The sequence below is a fragment of the Odocoileus virginianus genome, chromosome 9 (assembly GCF_023699985.2).
Source record: "Odocoileus virginianus isolate 20LAN1187 ecotype Illinois chromosome 9, Ovbor_1.2, whole genome shotgun sequence".
In the NCBI taxonomy this organism is placed as follows: Eukaryota; Metazoa; Chordata; class Mammalia; order Artiodactyla; family Cervidae; genus Odocoileus; species Odocoileus virginianus.
In genome coordinates, this window is record NC_069682.1 from 69,586,491 (window position 1) to 69,608,352 (window position 21,862).

The 21,862-nt window shown below is 50.3% G+C and overlaps 2 protein-coding genes across 2 annotated transcripts; one reads left to right on the forward strand and one right to left on the reverse strand.

The window, feature by feature from the left end:
• Window positions 1–1,139: 1,139 nt before the first annotated feature.
• On the forward strand, window positions 1,140–6,617 carry SNX21 (sorting nexin family member 21). The gene is made up of 3 exons (XM_020887153.2): window positions 1,140–1,492; window positions 1,927–2,105; window positions 5,547–6,617. The coding sequence occupies exons 1-3, from the start codon at window positions 1,231–1,233 to the stop codon at window positions 6,219–6,221; spliced, it is 1,116 nt and encodes a 371-aa protein (XP_020742812.2). The 5' UTR covers window positions 1,140–1,230; the 3' UTR covers window positions 6,222–6,617.
• Window positions 6,614–21,859, reverse strand: ACOT8 (acyl-CoA thioesterase 8). Its single transcript, XM_020887161.2, has 6 exons — window positions 21,616–21,859; window positions 19,488–19,624; window positions 13,409–13,634; window positions 9,046–9,203; window positions 8,339–8,533; window positions 6,614–6,859 (listed from the first exon to the last, which is right to left on the reverse strand). The coding sequence occupies exons 1-6, from the start codon at window positions 21,732–21,734 to the stop codon at window positions 6,741–6,743; spliced, it is 954 nt and encodes a 317-aa protein (XP_020742820.1). The 5' UTR covers window positions 21,735–21,859; the 3' UTR covers window positions 6,614–6,740.
• Window positions 21,860–21,862: the final 3 nt, after the last annotated feature.

Below are 21,862 nucleotides of genomic sequence, written 5' to 3' on the forward strand. Positions count from 1 at the left end.
AAGAGTCGCCCCTACTCGCCACAACTAGAGAAGGCCAGGCGCAGCCAAAAGTTAAATAAAAAATAAAAAAAAATTTTTTTTTCCATAAATTAAAAAAAAAATTTAAAGGAGGAGCTACCATCAGAGATTTTATTTGATCATATGATATAACTAGCAGTATCTGCCCTGCTAGGGACTGATAGCTAGGCCTTCTGACAGGAAGGGACAATAAATTCTTGACCTACAGCTGCCTTCTGGATAAAAGATAAAAACACAGCTCGTTAGAGGAATTGCTGAGATTGCAACTGACATCGTGAGATAAAAAACAGGATGTGGAACTCAGGAGACCTGGGCTGCAAGGCCCCACTCTCAGAAACCTCTGGCAAGCTGTGTGACTTCAGGCAAGTAACTCAGTCTCTCTGGGTCTGTTTCCTCATTTGTCTATGTGCTATGTGTGAGGCAAGCTCAAATGAGATTGTAAGAGCGTGTGAACATTGGAGAAACAATAATCATTGTGTAACTGATGATCCTCTTAGCCCCTGCTCTGAGCTAAGCCCTGGACTAGGGTCCTTTCCGAGAGTTGCAAAATTCGTGCTTCAGCTCTTATTCTTGTTTTACGTATGAGAAAACCTAGGCCACTCGAGTTTAGATTCCATCTCAGATCACATGGCTTCTCCTGGCCTCGGCTTCCTCCCAGGAGAGATAGGTTTCTGACTGCCGCGCAGTGACTTTGGAAAGTTAAAGAGTGCTGGGTGGAAATGAGAGGACAGTCTGCGGCCAGCAGACTGGGTCTCCGGGAGGGGTGGGCGGATTTAAGGAGGGCGTAGGCCCCTCCGGATTGGGGACGATCCCGGAGGAGGCCTGGCCTATCCAGGATTCCCACAGCCCTCCTGGAGCAAAGGGCCCGGGATTCCCGGGCGGCTCCGGGAGCGGGCGGGGCGGGAGGCGGGCCAGCGGCAGGAAGGGGCCGGAGCGGCGCTTGGAGCGGACTGGGCCGGGTCCGTGGAACCCGGTCGGCCTCGGCCAGCCTCCGGGAGCTGCAACCGGGAGCGGGGCGCCCGGGAGTGCGCCGCGGGGGGGCAGGAGGCAGAGCCGCGGGGACAGCCCCCGGTCCCCGCAACGGGCAGGGGCGGGACCTCCCCGGCGTCCCGCCCTCCCCGGCCCCAGGCCCCGCCCCCTCCCGGCGCGGGGCTGGGGTCCGCCTCTCGCCCCGGCCCGCGACGCGGCGTCGCGCGCTCCCCCCGGGGTGCCATGGCCTCGCGGCTCCTGCACCGGCTGCGGCACGCCCTGACCGGCGACGGCCCCGGGGAGGCGGCGGCCGGCCCCGAGGCTGAGCAGTTCCCGGAGAGCTCGGAACTGGAGGACGACGATGCCGAGGGCCTGTCGTCCCGCCTCAGCGGCACCCTGAGCTTCACCAGCGCCGAGGACGACGACGAGGAGGACGGCGAGGACGACGACGACGGTGACCCCGACCCGGTGTCCGCTGGCGACCGGGTGGCGGGAGAAGACGCAGGCGAGTGCGGGAGGATGGAGGCGGGAACCCTGGGCTCGGTTAGGCCTCCACCCCAGCCGCGTTCCCGAGTTGATCCAGCCGAAACTCAAGACACTTCTTTTAAGTGCGTCCAGCTGCCTCTTGGCTGTGTGACCTTGAGAGAGTCACAACACCTCTCTGGGCCAAGTTCCCTTGTGTCAAATCACTCCCATCTCAGGGTTGTTTAGGGCATGAAATGTACAGTCTGGGATACAAACGGTAGTACTGTGCTAGGGATGTTTTGGGTGTGGAAATGTTTATTTAACGCCTCCTGTCTGCCCGGCAGGTGTTTGGCTCCGGGTCCCTCTCTGGCCCTCCGTTTCCATTTATGTCAGTTAGGGATAAAGCCTTTGTCATTCTTTGGGAGGAGTATGAATGAGGTCAGGGCACCTAATTTACATCGTATGTGGCCCCAGGCCCATCCTGTGCTCAAGCAGAAAGGAGTCCCCCACCTGATGGGCAGCGGGGCAGTCAGCTCCTGACCCGGCAGTTGCAAGATTTCTGGAAGAAGTCCAGGAACACCCTGGTACCCCAGCGGCTGCTCTTTGAGGTGACCAACGCCACCGTGGTTAAGGACCCGCCCTCCAAGTACGTGGTGAGTGAGGGTCCAGGACCCTGAGCTATGAATCTTAGAAGACCCTGGCTTAGAGAAAGTAGGGGAAACTTCAGCATCCTGGGTGATCTGGCTGTGTAGTTATAAATGGCTGCCCCATTTGACAAATGGGGAAACTGAGGCCAGAAAAGGGCTGTAACTTGAACAGATCCTCAGGCAAATGAACCTATCCTATCCCGGTTTTGAGACTAAGAACTACTGTGCATGTCCTCTGCCCCCCGGACTTTTGCAAACTGTCAGAAGATGCAAGATATATGGGGAAGAATATCATCTGAGTCAGACTTGAGACCAAGTTGGCATTGGTTGGAAAAATGGGTTTGGGATCCAGATCTTGATTCAGATCCCAGTTATTACCAGTTGTTTGACTTCAGGTGAGTTGTGAAACCTTGACTAACCCGTTTTCTCACCTGAACAATGGGAATAATGCAGGAGTTAAATGAGACAGTACACAGAAAGCCCTTAGCATTGTGCCTGGCATCTTGAAGTGCTCGATAAATGATAGTTCTGTTATTACTATTTTACTTTGGGTTGAAAATGTCAGGCATCTAGGGCCTGTTGTGGCCTCTCTGCAACCACGAAGAGTCAGTTCTCCAGCACCCACGCCTGTACATAATAAGCTTGTCTGAAGGACTGGATTTAGGGGATTGGTATGTGTGTGTATGTTCAGTCGTGTCCGACTCTTTGCAGCCCCATGGACCATAGCCCACCAGGCTCCTCTGTCCATAGGATTTTCCAGGCAAGGATACTGGAGTGGGTTGCCATTTCCTTCACCAGGGGATTGGTGGATTGGGGTAAAGATCAATCAGTGGGGGGGGCTGGGGGGGTGCGGGCTGATTTCCTGACTGTGGAAAGGAGAAACACATGGAGGATGCGGTTGGCCTGGTCCTGAAACCCAGCCTAACCTGGCTGGTCATGGCGGCAGCAGCTCCCTGCCTCTCACTTCCCTCCTCTTCCCCACCCTCCTCCATTTCTGACTCAGCAGGAAGGGGGCCTGGAGCCCTGTCCCACATCTGGACTTCTCCACCCCTCTCTGAGGCTCTTAGTGAAAAACGGGCCACGCCCACGGGGCAGCTGCTCCAGTTTCAGTGGGGATTGACTGATGATGGAGTCTTGAGTCGCAGAAGTCCTGGCTGGGGGTCATGCGCAGGAAGGGGGCGCAAGGAGCAGCTGAGAGACAGGGAAGTTGGGAGCAGCTCTGGGAAGAGAATGACAAGATAGAGCTAAGCCTGGCCTGGGAGAATCCCACAGGAATCAGGAGCCTCTTGGGCTACAGTCCATGGGGTCACAGAGTCAGACATGACTGAGTGACTAGGCAACAAATCCTGCTTCAATATCTCCTGGAGGTTAAGAGCACAGGCTTTGGAATTGGGTCGGCCTGGGTTTGAGTCCCAGCTGGGTCATTTACCAGCTGTGTGACTTGGAGGAGGTCTTTAAGCCCTTGGCCTTCTCTGGGAGCCTGCTTCCTCAACTGACAGAGGTACAGACACTTTCCTCGCAGTGAGGTTGTGATGGTGAAATAGTGGCTGTGAAGAACTCGGCAGGGTAGTGCTCAGTTAATGATCCTCACTATTACCTGTCAATAGGACAACAGAAGGATCAGATAATGGATCCAAAATGGGTTTTTGTCCAAAAACGACAAATGAAAATAAAAGCTAGATGAGCATAAGGGGTCACTATAAATGAGGGCTTCCTGAAATGTGTTCTGCAGAAAATTGGTTCCCTGGAATATTAATAACTGTCCCTTTAAAGAAAAAACAAAAGCTTTACAGTCAATATGTAATGTTTTGGGAATGCAGTTGAAGTAGAGTAAAATAAGTTTCTTTATTGTTAAACTTTCTAATCCTGAATACTAATGTAGACTGAATCTTCCAGAGTGAGCAGGCAAACCTGACTGAGCAGGGGTGGCTAAGATTTTGGCAATTTCACAGAAAGTAAACTCTGGGTTTGGTGTTAGTACACTTTTAACATCTGTGTGTGTGTGTGTGTGTGTGTGTGTGTGTGCGTGCTCAGTTGCGACTGATTCTTTTTAACATCCAATGCTTGCTAATCCCCTTTTTAGACCTGTTAGCTCAGCATTGTTATATATTAAGCCATATTTGGGTTCTCAGACCTGGTGGGAAGCTTAATGGTCATCTTGTTCAGCGTTTCGCAAACCTCCATCACCCTCACAATTTTTGTCCTATCTAAATGCTACTTTGACCATTTGATGCTTATCATTTTTCTTCAAATAAACTATTTTTTTTTAAATAACTTTAAAAGACAACTTTACAACACAACTGTATATGGGAAGCCTGACTCACTTACCATAAAGAGAAGATAACTATAAAAATGAAAGCAGTGAAAGTGTCATTAAAGTCTGGCTGGATGCTGCTGCCTGGAGGTGGCACTGACAGATTCTTTCTGGCTCTTTTCTAAAAATGGAGCTGAGAAGGGCTTTTACGAACCAAACTGAGAGCTTCTCAATTTGTAGTCAGAAAGATTCAGAGAGAATGAGAGGGGGTATCACCTTCTGCCTCTATTGAAGTGTTATCCACTCCAGTACTTAACACCTAAACATCCCAGGGACCGACGTTTATGCCCGGCCCACACCTGAGTAAACAGTGAGCTGGGCCAGCGCTCCATTCACTAGAGTGGAAGTGGACCCAAGAAGGGGACCACCCTGCCTGATTCCCATAGTGAGGGAGCATCTGACCCAAGAGTAGAACCTGGCTCCCAGTCCACTGTGCTTTTCACACTGGTCCCTACTGGGGCTGTCTGAAGACCTGTGTTGAGGGTCTGGATTGGAATAACCCGGCCATGTGGAGCCATGTGTCCAGAATGGAACAAAGCTACAAGCTGGTCCCAAAGGTTGGCCTGGATTTCAACGCACCACTAGTTTTCCAGAGGGGCTGTCAGAAGAGCTCGCTTTCCAATGGGAGGGGCTTCCCAGGTGGCACTAGTGGTAAAGAGCCCTCCCGCCCAGGTAGGAGACATAAGAGACCTGGGTTCGATCCCTGGGTGGGTAAGATCCCTTGGAGGAGGGCATGGCAACCCACTCCAGTATTCTTGCCTGGAGAATCCCATGGACAGTGGAGCCTGGTGGGCTACAGTCCATAGGGTCACAGAGAGTCCGACAGGACTGAAGCAACTTAGCACGCACTCCCTGAAAGGGGGTGAAGGGGGGCAGCCGTCCAGACACTGAAGCTCATCTCTGTCTTTTTCTCTCTGTGCTGCCTTGGGCCTGGGTCATTTCAGACGAGCCTCAGGTAAGATGAGACTGGGCTCCCCGGCTGCAGCCCCGGCAGCTCCCACCCTCCGGGCTGGCTCGATCTCCAGGGTGAAGGGAAGGGGTGGAGGAAGAGAGTTGAAAGTGGGGGTGGGGGGTAGGAAGAGAAGGGGCCCGGGGATACCGTGCCTCTGCCCTGACCCCTGCCCTCCCTGCAGCTCTACACCCTCGCCGTGATGGGCCCGGGGCCACCGGATAGCCCGCCGGCCCAGATCTCCCGCCGCTACTCGGACTTTGAGCGGTTGCACCGAAACCTGCAGCGGCAGTTCCGCGGCCCCATGGCTGGTATCTCCTTCCCCCGCAAGCGCCTGCGCCGGAACTTTACCGCCGAGACCATCGCCCGCCGCAGCCGGGCCTTCGAGCAGTTTCTGGGCCATCTCCAGGCTGTGCCCGAGCTGCGGCAGGCCGCGGACCTGCAGGACTTCTTCGTGCTGCCCGAGCTGCGGCGGGCACAGAGCCTCACCTGCACCGGCCTCTACCGCGAGGCCCTGGCGCTCTGGGCCAACGCCTGGCAGCTACAGGCCCAGCTGGGCATCCCCTGTGGTCCAGACCGACGTCTGCTGACCTTGGCGGGGCTGGCCGTGTGCCACCAGGAGCTGGAGGACGCTGGGGAGGCCCGGGCATGCTGTGAGAAGGCCCTGCAGCTGCTGGGGGCCAAGAACCCGCACCCTCTGCTGGCCCCCTTTCTGGAGGCCCACGTGCGGCTCTCCTGGCGCCTGGGCCTGGACAAACGCCACTCTGAGGCCCGGCTCCAGGCCCTGCAGGAGGCAGGCCTGACCCCCACACCACCCCCCAGTCTTAAAGAGTTACTCATCAAGGAGGTGCTGGACTAGCGTCACCTAGACTTAAGGCCACTGTGGGAGAGGCGCTGCCCCTGGATGGGGGGTGCGTTGGGGGGTGGGTGAGAACACGGACAACTGCTGAGAGGCTCCCTGGGGTGCTGGGAACCCCGAGAAGGTCCACAGAGAATTTGCAGCAGACCAAGTAAACGCGCTGCTTCTGTTGAGCTGCACTCAGGACAAGCTGGGATGGTGCAGGGAGAAAGTCTGATGCTGCCTCTCCAGCTTATGAATACCTGGGGGCCGTGACCCAGGTCAGGGTCGATGGTCTGTCTTCCCACAGGCCAGCCTGGCTGAAGGGCTAGGGATTCTGGCCCTGGAGTCCTGGGGTTGATGGCTGGAGGGAGGGCTGCGATCCTGGCCCAGGGGGATTAAAGGGCAGCAGCTCCAGTGGTTCGAGTCTCTTTATTTGGATGTCCCGGACAGAAGGCCCAGCCCTGGATGGTAATCCTGTCTCAGGAGTAGGGGGAGAACAGAGATCCTTGAAGCCCCAGGCCCAGCTGGCACCTCTGGCTACAGATTGCTCTTTGGGTCCTGGGGCTTAACTCGGATCACGCCCTCCTGGGCACAGGACACAGCCAGGACCCCATCCTGACGCCACAGCCGCCCGTGAACCAGGCCCCGGGAGCCACCTGCAGATGAAGAGAAGAGTCTCAATGGCCTTCTGTCTCCTGCTGCCCAGCCAAATGCGCTCCTTTGCAAGAGGTGCAACTCAGGTTGGGCCACCCCATGCCAGAGCCACGCTTGATGGTGTGGTCACTCCCAATCTCCAAGCACCCCTTTTGAAGCCTATTATGGTTGCTCAAGGGTGTAACTCCTCCCAAGGGAGCCCCACCTGATGGTTTAAAAGCACTTTCATGTATCTGCTGACTTCCTCAAGAAAAAAAATCCCAAGGGGAGAAGTTCTGCGAACAGTCTGGTTCAGTAGTTCAGCTAGGTGGATCTGTCCAACCTCTGGCCACTTGTGTAAGGAAACCTATCAGTTCCCTTTCTAATAAACCTGGTCCTCCCGGCCAGTCATTCATATTTAAAAAAAAAAAAAAATCTTCCACAATCACAGGGACAAAGTGGCTCAGGGGAGAGGATATGAAGCCATGAGGAGCCTAGGCAATCCCCTCCACATGTGGAGATTCTCCCTTGCTACCTAGGGCCAAAGTCTGATGTTTAGGAAGGGAACTGCTGGTTTCTTTTAAACACAGTACAGCCCACTTAGTTCTCACGGTAGCCAAGTAAAGCAGGCCTTGTCCTTTGTTCCAGATGATGACACTCAAGCCCAGAGAGGCTTGGGAAGTTGGCCTTAAGGACCAGGTCAAAGCTGAACCCAAGAGACCTACCATCAAGGTGTCTGTTCTGTGCTGTGATGCTGTTGATTCCTGAGAGTCCCTCTTCCCTGAGTATAAAGAGTCCCTTAAGTTTTGTCCCTGTTTCACAAAACAAGGCTTCTCTTCATTTGAAATGCACTTCCTTGGAAAGTAACCCAGGGCTCTGAGACCAGGCACTGATGAACGAGTCTGGGTTTCTTGCTTCACAATAGAAGGAGGGTCCAAGCAGTGGGGCCCCTACACGGCCGAGGGCCCCAACCCCCAGCCAGGCTAACTATCAGAATCACTTAGGGAATCTTCGTAAAAATACTTTCCTGGACCTCATCCAAGCCTTGCAGTCAGAATCTTGGGGATCAAATCTGGGAATGTTTTGAAAAAGCTCTCCCGAGAGGTGGAAGGATAGGCCCCCAGCTTTGGATCCGTCTGCTCTGGTGCAACCCTATGTGTGTAGATGAGAAAACTGAGCCTCAGAGCGGAGGTGGGACTTGCCCAGCATCACACAGAGCATCTGAGGTGGTTCTGGGACGAGCACTGAGCCTCAGATAAAGTGACTCATGTCCCCCACATGTCACAAAAATGAAGAGCTGAGCAGGTGTCCTGCCCTCAGGCCGCACCCTGTCATTTTGAAGACAAGGATGATGCAGCCTGCGCAAGCAGGAGAGGAAGTAATCTGTGCGGCACTCCACAGAAAGAGGGTGGGACAGCATCACCCAAGAAAGCAGGCTCCCTGCCCTCCCCACCAAAGGCGCCAAGGTCAGCACCCTCGTTCCGCTTGACCCCAATACTCACCGGCCCAGGGGCTCTCACACTCATACAGCATCCAGTGGTCAGCTCGGAAAGGGGCATGGAACCACATGGTGTGGTCCAGGGAGACCATGAAGTCGACCTCGTACTGCCAGTGGTGGGGCAGCACTGCTGTGCCCAGGAAGGCATAGTCCGAGATATAGGCCGCCACGCAGCAGTGCATCTTCATGTCGCCCTCGCCTGCAACAGGTTCCGGTCCCATCAGCCCTGGACTCCTGGGCTTTACAGCTCAGGATCTGCAGGGAGGTAGGTAGAAAGGGGCTGCCGTGCACAGATGTGCATACTCTTCACAAGGGCACCTGGCCCAAGGGCGTGTGTATGTGATGGAGGCCAAGGGAGACAGAGACTGGAGGAGGGCAGGGGTGGGTGAGGACTGAAATCCTCCCCCCGTCTCCCACCCTGAACCTTGAAAGTATCTTCTTCCAGCTTTGCACAAAGGCACCTTATGCTTAGCAGGGGACCTGGAGAAGAATTTCAGCCAGGTGCCTTGCCTTCCCCAGGAAGGGCCCACTTGAGGATTTCCGTCACCTCCCCATTCTCCCCCTGCAAAAGGCTGAGCTCACTTCTCCATCAGTCAGATAAGGAAACGCCCACAGTGTGGGAGGACCATGCCCAAGGCCACCCAGGGCAGAGAAGGTGCAGGTCTAGACCCCTGAAGAGAGTTTCCTTTCAGGCCATGGGGTCCCACTTACCAATATAGCCCTGGGCTCGCACCCAGAACATCTGTCTGGGTTCCATTTCCTTCAGCTGGCCTAGAGTGGGTGGGTTTACCACCTTGATCTCAATGGGCACCTCCTGGGCAGCAATTTGGTTCAGCCCCACTCTGTACTTCTCCTGGAGCTTCGGGTCCCTGAAAGTAAAGGGGAGAGGGGTGCGGAGAACCCGGAAGATAGGGAGCCTGTCTGAGCTGCCTCTTCTGACCCCACTCATTCCTCCACAGGAACTCCTGACATCCCCAGACCTCCCCTCCTCTCCAGCAGGCAGGATAGGACAGTATCTGCATCCCTTCTTTGCCACTGAGGAGCCCCATGGCCTGCTGCAAGTTAGTCATCATCAGCCTTTTTTTCCCATCTGCAAAATGTGGATGATGACAGTCACCTACCTCATAGTTAACACTGGGGAGGAGACAAGATAATGCATGAAAAGCCAACATATCATCGAGCCATGGGGCTACCCTGTAATGGGCCCAGCTCCAGGCAATTCACACCCATGAACTCAGATGCTATCATCCCTGCCCTCTGAGAAGTGGAGTAAACACAGAGGGTGCAGATAGCCAGCTCAGGAAGTTCATGGGGGCAGGAGTTAGACCCAGGCAGTTCTGGCTCCTCCTCGGTTCCCGTTCTTAACCGCTTCTCTATTCTAACCCTCAGGAAACAGGCTGCCCTACTTGGACTGACTTACCTAACCTGAGCCACTGGGGACATTGTCTTCGGGGCAAGGAGCCCAATTCCAGGGAAGCCCCTTTGCCGCAGGGACCACCACCCCTCATGCCCCTAGCGCTCTTCCCCAGTATTTCATTTCCTCCCCTTTCCCCTTGAGTCCTGTCTGATGGTACCTTCTGTGATGATGGCACATTCTAGTCCACTGTGGTGGCCACTAGCCACATGGGGCTGCTGAGGGCTTGACATGTGGCCAGTGTGACCAAGGTACAGATCTGAATTAATTCTGTTTATTGTTAATAAACTCAACACAGCCCGCTGTGGTTAGTGGTTTCCTTATGGGAGACATGGTTCTAGATTCAGGGACCTTTAAGAACAATGTCCTCCTTTCATTCTCAAAGTTTTTTATTTAATTTATTTTTGTCCGCGGCATGTGGGATCTTAATTCCCCTAACAGGGACTGAACCCAAGTCCCCTGTCGTGAAAGTTAACCACTGAGCCTCCAGGGAGAAAAGAAGAGAAAGTGAAAGTCGCTCAGTCATGTCCAACTCTTTGCGACCCCATGGACTACACAGTCCATGAAATTCTCCAGGCCAGAATACTGGAGTGGGTAGCCGTTCCCTTCTCCAGGGGATCTTCCTGACTCAGGGATTGAACCCAGGTCTCCTCCTCAAATATTTTGGAGCTCTGACCACACACCAGGCTCCATGTTTATTCCTCTCTGTCAAGAGTGGCGTAACTACAATTTACTGAGCACTCACTGAGCGCCTTGTTATCACTTATCTCTGTCATCCTCACAGCAGCCTTACGAGGGATTTTATAGGGATTTCAATGGATTTTATAACTGATCACAAGCTCAGAGTGGGAAAGCAACTTGCCAGACTCACACAGCGGTCAGTGACAGAGTCCAGATCTGAGCCTAGGCCTTTCCCAGGTTCAGAAGCACACCTGCTCCGTCACACTGGGCTGACTCCCCTGCACGGAGCACTAGGCAGTGGAGCTCTCCTTACTACTCAGCTGTGAAGCAAGCGGGGCAGAAACAATGACCCCATTTTTCTTTTCTTTTTTTTTTTATGAAGAAGAGGAGAGGGAGGAGGGAGATAGAGATGAGCAAGAGGAGAAAAAGGGGGACTCAAGAGGAGATAGACAGATCTACGCAGTTATCTGTTCCCAAAGTGTTCTCCGTAGCCCAGACACCCACAGAGATTCACAGGATTGGATTGGGAAGAGAAGGGGGAGGGAGGAAATAGAGGTGATCTGAGGGAGAAAACAGAGAGTCAAAAGTGGGAGAGAGTAATCAACACACTCCTGAGTAAAAATGGGTACTGAATATTGGATTCCTAAATGTCCAGTATTGATATCAAATACTGAAAAGCAAAGATTAAAAATCTAAAGTGGAGGTTAGACTCTTCAAAATACAACATTAAAAATAAAAACAAAAAATTTTAGAAATATATATGAAGTTCGGTTTAAAAATAGGGCCTCTTTTTTTTTTTTGCAAAGTTATAGTGAAATGAAAATGAAAATTAAGGAGTAATAGAGGACTTTAAAAGAAAACAAGAGAAAAAAATTTTTTTTCTAATTAAAAAAATAGTAAAAATATGTGAAAATGAAAATGAAAGTTAAGGAGTAATGGAGGAGTAATAGGGAATTTTAAAAGAAAATAAAAGAGAAAAAATTTTTTAAAAAGAAATTTTTTTTTCTTTTTAATTAAAAAAAAAAAGTAAAAATGTATCTAGGAATTTCTCTGGAGCTGTTGCAGTCAGTGTGGGTTTGGTTCCAATGACCCCCATTTTTCATATGAAGAAGCAGGCTCTGAGAGGCTGGAGACTTGGGCAAAGCTACACAGCAGGTGGACACCAAGAGAGGTGGAGCCTTGGCAGGAACCTGTGGGCACCTCTGTCAAGTTTATGATTAACCTCCATATCTGAACCTTTATTCCTTTTCTTGTTCAGAACGTGTTCTCCTCAAGACTGAAGAGTGTCGAGAGAAAGGTGGGAACTGTAACTGAGCAGGACCCTGTGGGGCCTTCCGGGGACAGGTCTTCTCCACTTCCTTGGCTTTCACTCCTCTCTGGGGTACCCAGGTAACCAGCATTTGATTCACATTTCCTGAGTTGTTTTTACAGCTGTGAAAACTCCTCACGAAATGAAGATGTTAACTACTAAAGATTGTGAGCACACAGCCCCAGGAACCTAGGGACTGATGAGGTTCACCCCTGAGACACTGCCCTGTTACATCACCATCAGCCAATCAAAGAACTGTGCATGAGCTGATCACGCCCTGCAGCCTGCCCCCATCACAACATCTAGCTTTTTTCTTCCTTTAATATATATCTATTTATTTTTATTTGGCTGTGCTGTGTCTTAGTTGTGACAGGGGGGTTCTTCCATCTTCTTTGCAGTACTCGGGATCTTTTTGTTGTGGTATGGGGATCTAGTCCCCCAAGCGGGGATTGAACCAGGCTCCCTGCGCTGGCAGCATGAAGTCTTAACCACTGAACCACCAGGGAAGCCCCGAGCTTTTTTTTTAATTGGAGGATAACTGCTCTTCAGTCATTTTAGTTTCTGCTGTACAACAACATGTATCTGATAGGGACAGAGTTAAGGGGCAAAACAGGTGATTCTATAGTGAATCCCACTAGGGGACTGTGGGCTTCCCTGGTAGCTCAGCTGGTAAAGCATCCACCTGCAATGCAGGAGACCCTGGTTCGATTCCTGGGTTGGGAAGATCCCCTGGAGAAGGGATAGGCTACCCACTCCAGTATTCATGGGCTTCCCTGGTGGCTTAGCTGGTAAAGAATCCACCTGCAATGCAGAAGACTAGGGATTGATACCTGAGTTGGGAAGATCCCCTGTAGGAGGGCATGGCAACCCACTCCAGTATTCTTGCGTGGAGAATTCCCATGGACAGAGGAGCCTGGTGGGCTACAGTCCATGAGGCTGCAAAGAGTCAGATATGACTGAGCCCCTGCAACTAAGCACTAAGGGATTGTTAAGTAGAATAAGTATGGGAAACCCTGATAAGTTAACGATTACTCAAGAAAGCAGGTTTGCTTAGCAACAAAGCCATGCAACAGAAGCATGAGACCTGCCCCCCAAACAATGAGACCCATATCCTGCCCAGTGAGCTCAGTGAGTTAATGATCCCTGGGACATACTCTGTGTACCCGTGAAAAACAGTCATTTGTGGATCTAGCTTGACCACGCAGGGACAAGAAAACTTCCCTGCTCAAGCTGAAGGAGGAGCTGATGTTGGAAGCATGACACCTACTCAAGAAAGACAAAGACGTTCTTCTCTTCCTTCCCACTTTTCCTTCGATTATAAAACTGTAGCCCAGTAAGTTCTCAGCGTGCGGCATCTCTCCCACCCACTTATAAGCCTCACAAGTGTCCTCTTCTAATATATCACTTATCAATCACTTTGCCTCTTGCTGAATTATTTTCTGTGCTGAGCCATAAAGGACTATGGTACCGAAGCTCCTCAGAGCCCCTGAAATGACACCAAACGGTTTCAAATCAGCTGTAAGTATACCTATATTCCTTCCCTTCCACTCCCCCCAAGTCCCAGTCTTGCTTTTTAAAATGCTAGTTGGGATCCACTGAAGGACCCTGTGACCCGCCAATGGGTGGCAACTGCGGTTTGAACACTGTCCTGGAGCCTCCAGGTCTCTCACCTTAAATACTGTTCAATGAGGGCCTCGTGGCTAAGCAGCTCCTCCGGCGGGGACACAGCAGGCATGGAGAACTGGTGCTGCATGGGGCTGGGCTGGGCTTTCTGGAAGGAAGCCTGGCAGATGAAGATGGGCCTGCCATGTTGCACGGCCTTCACGAAGCGCACAGAGAAGCTCGCCCCTGTCCGCGTCCGCTCCACCTGGTATAGCACCGGCACCTTCGGGTCCCCTGCAGCGGACACGATGCTCACAGTGAGCCCCAGCGAGCCCTGCAGGCCTGCTTACCTGATGGTTCTCCATTTCTTTTCTGCTCAATAGCTACTGACTGCGGCCCACTGGGTCCCAGCTACTGGGAATACAGAGAGGAACCCTAGACCCTGTCATCAAGATGCTCCTGGTGCAGGCAGAGCTCCTGTCCATCAATAGCACGGGACAGAAGGGACGCTGACAGATTCCGTGCATTTGAAGCCTGGCTCCGCCACTCACCAGCTGCAGCTGTGTGACCTTGAGGAAATCACTTAACCTCTCTGAGCAGTTAACCCATCTGTGAAATAGGAACATCATAGTGTTCATACCTCTCAGGGTTTCTTTTTTTTTTTTTTTCTCTCAGGGTTTCAATGAGGGTAAATTAGTTCAGAGTTGTAAGGTGTTCAGAATAATATCTGGCACACAGTAAGTTCTCTGTGTTTACATAAAATACTCTCAGCCTTTGTCTTGTTCCACCTGTGACTGGGATCTTGTCATGAGCACAGTACCATTCTTCTAGATCAGGGGTCAGCAAATCTGGTCTGCTGCCTGTTTTCTTTCTTTAAAACACTTTTATTTATTTATTTTTGGCTGCACTGGGTCTTCGTTGCTTTGTGAGGGCTTTCTCTAACTGCTGCGAGGGGCTACTCTCTAGTTATGGTCCTCGGGCTTCTCACTGCGGTGACCTGTCTCGCTCCCGAGCACGGGAACTAGGCGCTGGGCTTCGTTAGTTGTAGCACTCAGGCTCAGTGGTTGCAGCGTGTGGTCTCAGTTGCCCCTCGGAACGTGGGATCTTCCCAGAGCAGGAATTGAACCCATGCCCCATGCAATGGCAGGTGGATTATTATCCATTGCACCACCAGGGAAGTCCCTGCTGCCTGTTTTCTTTTTGTTTTTCTTTTCTACCTTCCGTTTTTTTTTTAGAACAGGCAAAGGTTCTTTATTCAGAATTTAGTATATCAAGGGAATCAGCCACAGTTACGTCTGTTTGGCAGAGACTCAAAGGCAGACAGAGCGGGAAAGCTTTATAGTTGGGGGGAGAAAAAGGCTTCTGGTGTGCCCTGCTTGGACACCGCTGGCAAGGGGAAGCTACAGGCAGGCTAACCAGAGGTGGGAGAGCCTATGTAACTGGTGCAGGGCGCATGTTTGGCTTTCCCTGGTTAGTCCTAAGTTGGAAACAGGGGTAAAAAGTAGGGAAGCTCTCGGTTATTCACCAACTCCTGGCCATTAGGGGCTGATCCTTACAGGGACTATGGTTTGGCTTCCTAGACTGACTGCTAGACATGTCTGACTTCCTCCAAGCCTGACTTGTAGATAGTAGGCTGGCTTCCTGCGCTAGATGCTACCAGTTGTGGCTCAGAGTACTTTTTTTATATACGGTTTGGCCATTGTCTGATAGTCATTCTCCCAGGAAAGGCCTGCTGTTAAGTCAGTTCCTTCATTCTTAATGCAAATGGAAGTCACCTGGTCCTTCTCCTTCTATCCGCTCTCTCAGTGCAGGAGGGGAAACACTTGCCCCAGGGTAAGGACTACTAACTCTCAACAAACAGGCTGGGAAGGGTTTTTAGAGGGAGAGCGTCTTCCTGGTGTCCCTGAAGTCCTTTGGTCTGAGTCAGATGACCTTGGAGAACACTAACTTCTAGGTGGAAAAATGCCTTGGGGATGATTTTCAACTTTGAGATGAAAGAAGCAGATCTAGAGAAGTGTTGTTTCCCCCACCTTGTCCAGGTGGGAAGCCCCCGCCAAGCACCAGGGCTCATTCAACAGCCATAAACATGCCTGTAACACCTTGAAGCCCAGCAGGTTTGCTCAGGTCTGCTAGCCGGCAATGCTAAAGGGCATTTTTATCAGAATGGGGGCTCCTCAAGGCCTTAGTGGAGTGAGAAGTGGCAACCCACTCTGGTATTCTTGCCTAGAGAATCCCATGGACAGAGGAACCTGGTGAGCTACAGTACATGGGGTCACAAAGAGTCAGACACAGTTGAGCAACAGAGCATGCACACAAGGCCAAAGGCCTTTGAGAAGGGTTTCCCAAGAGTCCAGAAACTGTAGATAGCTACATGAGCAGTCTGATTTCAGGGGTTTGGAAAGAGGCCTCCCTTCCCTACCAAAAAAGGTTTTTCATCCAGTCCTTGGGCTGCAGCTAAAATGCAGTATTTTCTGCTACTAGTGATTTACCTTTCAGTATGAATGAGTTCTAGACCTGTTCTCTAAAATTTGTATTGGAACAGAGCAGGTAGGCTCTGCTGTATATTGAAGGAAGAGAGATAATGAGTTATGGAGTTGAGTGCATTTGTTACATTAACCTGAAACAGATAGCCAGATATTTCGCCAGAGAAGATATGTTTCTTCAGGATCAGCAGAGAATTGCAATTCAAGGTCTGCAACCATAGCGAGCCAGGTACAAGCCCCCTCCGAGCAAGGGAAGGAGACCGCTTTTATAGAGGGGGGATAGGAGGGGCTACAGTACAATGTAATTGGGAGGGTCCTAGTAAACAAGGAGCCTGTGGTTTTCCATTGGCTGATGCCTTGCCAGAAAGGAGTCTTTCTTCCTCTTTGGCTCCGTTGTCACAGGGCACGAGAGCACCCTCTTCTCTTCCAACTCTCCTGAATGGAGGTTTCCATTTAATTTTTTACAGTTAAACTATGGGATCTTCTCATGTTGGTTTCACATTAACTATGCCAAGTGGGTCTTATCCCAAATGTATAGATGGGGAAATTGATGCCATAAATAACAGTTTTGGAGAATACAGCCAAGCCCATTTGTTTATGTATTTTGACTATTGTTTTGCCCATAAAATCGAAAATATTTATGATCTGATTTTATAGAATGTTTTTTGAATCCTGCTGTAGAATCTTCAAGCTCTAAACCTATACCAGGGCTTCCCTGGTGGCTCAGCTGGTAAAGTAATCCACCTGCAATGTGGAAGACCTGGGTTCCATCCCTGGGTTGGGAAGCTCTCCTGGAAAAGGGAAAGGCTACCCACTCCAGCATCCTGGCCTGGAGAATTCCATGGACTCTACCAAGCCAGATGACAGCTATCTAGAGAAATACGTTAAAAATATATATATATATACAAACAAAAACCCAAACTCACATTCTCTCCTAGGCTTCAAGAAAAAGAATTGATACGATAAATGGCAAAGAACCAGACCCCAACCTCACAGTATCTTTTAATTAAAAATATCACTGGAGGACTTCCCTGGTAGTCCAGTGGTTAAGACTCTGTCCTTCCAATGCAGAGAACAAGGGTTTGATCCCTGGTCAGGGAACTAAGGTCTAAGATCATTGGAGCAACGTCACTGTTTATAAATCTTGATGTACCTGGTAGAGGGGGCTTCCCTGGTGGCTTAGCAGTAAAGAATCCAAGTGCAATCCAGGAGACTCCAGTTCATCCCTGGGTCGGGAAGATACCATGGAGCAGGAAATGGCAACTTACTCCAGTATGCTTGCCTAGGAAATCCCACGGTCAGAGGAGCGTGGCTGGCTAAAGTCCATAGGGTCACAAAGAGTTGGACATGACTTAGCGACTAAACAACACCCTGGTAGTGGGTCACGTCAGAAACTGAGAGCTTCCCTTTCTGCCTTGCTGCCAGGAAGCTTGGAGCTAACTTTTGTATAAAACTGTGATGATATGCCTTAGCCTAGTATTCTGACACAATCATTTCCCCCCCAAATCCCAGTCTCCTGGCCCTTTAATTTATTACTTTTAAAACTTTTGCCCCAAATGTTTTATTTTATTTTATTTTTCAAATGTTTTATTTTATTTTATTTTTCAAATGTTTTCTTTTTTCCCCACACTTTATTTTCTTGCAGACTATATTCCATTACAGGTTATTAAGATACTGAATTCTCTATGTCTACAGTAAATCCTGTTGCAGATCTATTTTATGTATTATAGTTTGTATCTGTTAACCCCATACTCCTAATCTGCCTCAACTTGTATTTTATTTTTTAAATTAAAGAATTTATTTTTGGCCACATCACATGGTTTGCAGGATCTTAGTTTCCTGACCAGGGATCAAACCTAGGCCCTCCACAGTGAAACCATGGAGTCTTAACCACTAGGCCGATAGGGAATTCTGACTTTTAACAGCCAATTATTTTAAGCTGTCTTCTTTCAAGAAGTAGAAAGGGGATACAAATAACTGGTGATTATTAGGATATAGCAGTGTTGGCACCATTCATTTCATGCTGCTCCTGGATGGAGAATTTCCAAGGAAGTGGATGCCTCCCCAGAACCTGAGATGGGCTCTACCATGGTTTGGAATTATTTCCCAAGAGTGAAAGAGCACGGAAGGAGAACAAAGCACAGAGCTTGGAGTCACCCAGCCTCATGTTCAAATCCTGGCCTTGCCTCTCTGAGCATTATGGAAGCTGCTTACATAACCTCGTTGGGTCCAAGGTTCCTTACACATAGAATAAACACCCCTCAGGTTTACTGAAGAGGATCAAACAAGATAATGTAAACAGTTGTGCACTGTAACATGCAAATTGTAACCACTCCCATAAATTCATCATCAAAAAATAATGGTAAGTACTATTTGTGGAAGACTCACAACTTGCCAGGCCCTGCACTATATACTTCACCTACAAAGATTAAGAATTGTTTTCAGAAACCGGATAATGAAACTGGTTCAAAGGGATCAGGTAATGCCCCCACTTTCACAAAGTGAAACAAAACTGTCTCACTGAGCGAGGAGGATTACAGTAACAAAAGGCCAGTATTTCTGGAGTTAAGCTGAGGGAACCAAGGGCACACAGGCATGTCTGCTTCCAACTGGAATAAAGGTTAAGGGCAGGGCTTATAAGCATTCAAATACTTTATAGCAATGACTGTCAGGAAAGGCCAGGAAATCTAAAGGGGTGGGGAGTGACGGAGAGGGGAATATAGTATGAAAAGGTATATTTACTATTATACTATTCTATATTTGTATATATGCTGGGAAAGACTGAAGGCAAAAGGAGAAGTGGGTGACAGAGGATGAAATGGTTAGATAGCATCACTGACTCAATGGACATGAATTTGAGCAAACTCTGGAAGATAGTGAAGGACAGGGAAGCCTGGCAGGCTGCAGTCCTTGCGGACACGACTTACTGAGTGAACAACAATTCCATGTTTGTAAAATGAAGGGGGGAAACCCACTGTCTTTTTTTAATACAGGTCACATTTCATAAAATTGCATAAATTCTTCTCAGTTGATGGGACCACGCAGTAGGCAGAGAGTCTTAAAACTGGGAGCATCTGCTTAGGAGTGAGATTTTTATGTTTCTCAAAAGAGCATGGGCTTTAAAAGATTATGATCTTTCTTTGATTTGATCCCAGAGTTGTAAGCTAGAACAATCTCACTTGGCCCAGGCCCTCCTGCATTTTTCAGGTGGAAAGAAGGAGGGGGTGAGGAAGAGTGCTCATCCAGCACCCAGCACTCAAGGGCACCCAGCAAATCAGTGACAAAGCTCCACCTAGACCAGAGGTCTCTTGATTCCCAGGCTGGTCTCTTTTCCAAACTCCCAGCAGAGATTCCAAGACTTCTCTGAGGAACCAGCACCAGGACTGACACCAGACGGTGTGTAAAGGATAAAGGGCAAAAGACCCACTGGGAACGTTAAGCACCAACAATTACCTAGTATGTCAACAGCTACTGGGTCTAAGGTTCTTCCCGATCCCTGCCCTTCTTCCTCTAGGCTCCCCTGAGGGTGATCAACTAACCTCACCATCCCTCTCCCCTCCCCTTCTCTCCTTCCTTCTCCTCAGTCACCACCCCCATCCCTCAAGGCCAGAATTCTTCTGCTGGGCCACCTGGGCTGGGGTGGGGTAGGGAGGAGTTGGTTTACCTTTCCGTACAAAGTAGCAATGCAGGGAATGCACATGGACATCTTCACTCACAGACTTGGCTGCAGCCACCAGGGCCTGGCCCACGATCTGACCCCCAAACAGACGCTGGGTTGAGGGTACCCAGTAATGCCTTCCTCTGTGGGGAGAGGGGGACAAGAGGAAAGACTTGGGGGCTGAGCCAAATCCTACGGCCTTCAATGAGCCTCCAGTGCAGGAGTTCTTAACCCGATTGGGGTTTGTGATGCTTTGAGAATCCGGCGAAAGCTTTTCCCTAGACAAATATCCTAACATCACTCTACCTACAAATCCAAGGCCTTATCTGTGGACTTAAGTTAAGGGTCATGAACCAATCCTCATATTTTACACTAGGAGAACAGGGATCAGAGAGGGACACTGACGTGAGCAAGGTCACAAAGTTCAAAAATTGCCATCCTGAGCAATATCTGGGTCTTTTGATCCCAAGTCCAATATGTCTTCCATTGCCCATATGTGGGTAAGACACAAACTTGTCTCAAGGCCTTGCGTAGACCAAGATGAACCCCACAACCTGCAGGTGGACTGCATTAGGTCTGCCACTTACACCCCTCAACTTTGCTAGACCAGTTCTTAAAAGAACTAAATTTAGAGCTTGGAGGCCCTCAGACCTCACGTCTAACCCATTCAGTGCACAGATGAGGAAACGCAGCCCCTAGAGGTAAAAAGCCTCCCCAGTGAAAGATTAAGAATTAATATTAAGTCTCAAGCTTCCCACTGCCCGGCCCAGCATTTTTCGTATCAGTTCAGTTCAGTTTTGTCACTCAGTCGTGTCTGACTCTTTGTGACCCCAAGAATCGCAGCATGCCAGGCCTCCCTGTCCATCACATACTCCCGGAGTTTACTCAAACTCATGCCCATCGAGTCGGTGATGCCATCCAGCCATCTCATCCTCTGTCGTCCCATTCTCCTCCTGCCCCCAATCCCTCCCAGCATCAGGGTCTTTTCCAGTGAGTCAACTCTTCACATGAGATGGCCAAAGTATTGGAGTTTCAGCTTCAACATCAGTCCTTCCAATGAACACCCAGGACTGATCTCCTTTGGATGGACTGGTTGAATCTCCTTGCAGTCCAAGGGACTCTCAAGAGTCTTCTCCAACACCATAGTTCAAAAGCATCAATTTTTCGGCGCTCAGCTTTCTTCACAGTCCAACTCTCACATCCATACATGACCACTGGAAAAACCAGTCTTGACTAGACAGACCTTTGTTGGCAAAGTAATGTCTCTGCTTTTTAACATGCTGTCTAGGTTGGTCATAACTTTCCTTCCAAGGAGTAAGCGTCTTTTAATTTTATGGTTGCAGTCACCATCTGCAGTGATTTTGGAGACCCAAAAAATAAAGTCTGACACTGTTTCCACTGTCTCCCCATCTATTTCCCATGAGGTAATGGGACCAGATGCCATGATCTTAGTTTTCTGAATGTTAAGCTTTAAGCCAACTTTTTCACTCTCATCATGTAAGGTACTGCAAAATTCCAGGCAGTTATTTGCAGTTGGTTAAACGGGGGTGTGTGTGGGGGATTAAGTTAGTGCCTAAAACAGCTTCCAATAAGCCAGGAGGAGCCTTGGAAGCTTGAACTGTTACATCCCCAGTTACAGTCAAGAAATATAAGTGACATCAGGAAGGAAACTGGCTCAGGACTCAGAATGAATAAGGAGCTACTAGACCCCACCTAGTGGTGGTGGGGATGGAGTATGTAAAATGAAAAGATAGTGACTATGCAACTAGCTGCGGATAAGTTTGTCCCCGCGGATAAGTTTGTCCCCTCGGACAAATCACAGCCCTTTCTGGGCTGGCTCTCCCAGGGACCTGACCCTTCCTGGGGAGGCTGCTGAGAAGTATACCTCGGATCACCACTTTATCTGACCAGATTGCCAGGACCTCCCAGGGATGAGGTGGCACAGAGCCCCGTGCCGAGGAGGAAGCTGGGGCAGCTTCTTCAGGCACAAGTTCCCTCCCAATTACGGCAGAGGCATCGCGCACAGAGCCCCCTCTCCTCCCGAGGGGTACGAGCAGGGGTAGTGGGGCTGCAGCAATCAAGACCAAGAGACTCTGACCCGATGCGGGGGTGCGGGCCAGATGCGGCCGGCTACCTGTAGAGATCCTCATCCAGCGGCTCGAGGTTGAGCACGCTGGTGACCAGGACGCTGCGGAGGTCCCCGGGTGGATCGCCGCCGCCCTGTTCGTCTTCCAGGTCCTGAGGGGGCGACATGTAGTTCACCAGCTGCCGGCCCGGGTCCTTGCGCTGGCGGGGCACACGCGGACACCTGAACAGAACGCGCAGCCTTGAGAGGACTCTTAAGTGACCGGAAGTCTCCCCCAGGCCCTAAGAAAGAAGGA

Excerpts from the sequence above, each read along its gene's own strand:
- SNX21 (XM_020887153.2), top strand. The coding sequence starts at position 1,231 with ATGGCCTCGCGGCTCCTGCACCGGCTGCGGCACGCCCTGACCGGCGAC. Across the intron at positions 1,493-1,926 it reads GGTGGCGGGAGAAGACGCAG|GCCCATCCTGTGCTCAAGCA; the intron begins GCGAGTGCGGGA and ends ATGTGGCCCCAG. Across the intron at positions 2,106-5,546 it reads ACCCGCCCTCCAAGTACGTG|CTCTACACCCTCGCCGTGAT; the intron begins GTGAGTGAGGGT and ends CCCTCCCTGCAG.
- ACOT8 (XM_020887161.2), bottom strand. The coding sequence starts at position 21,734 with ATGTCGCCCCCTCAGGACCTGGAAGACGAACAGGGCGGCGGCGATCCA. Across the intron at positions 9,204-13,408 it reads CTCATTGAACAGTATTTAAG|GGACCCGAAGCTCCAGGAGA; the intron begins GTGAGAGACCTG and ends CTTTACTTTCAG. Across the intron at positions 6,860-8,338 it reads GTGTGAGAGCCCCTGGGCCG|GTGGCTCCCGGGGCCTGGTT; the intron begins GTGAGTATTGGG and ends CTTCATCTGCAG.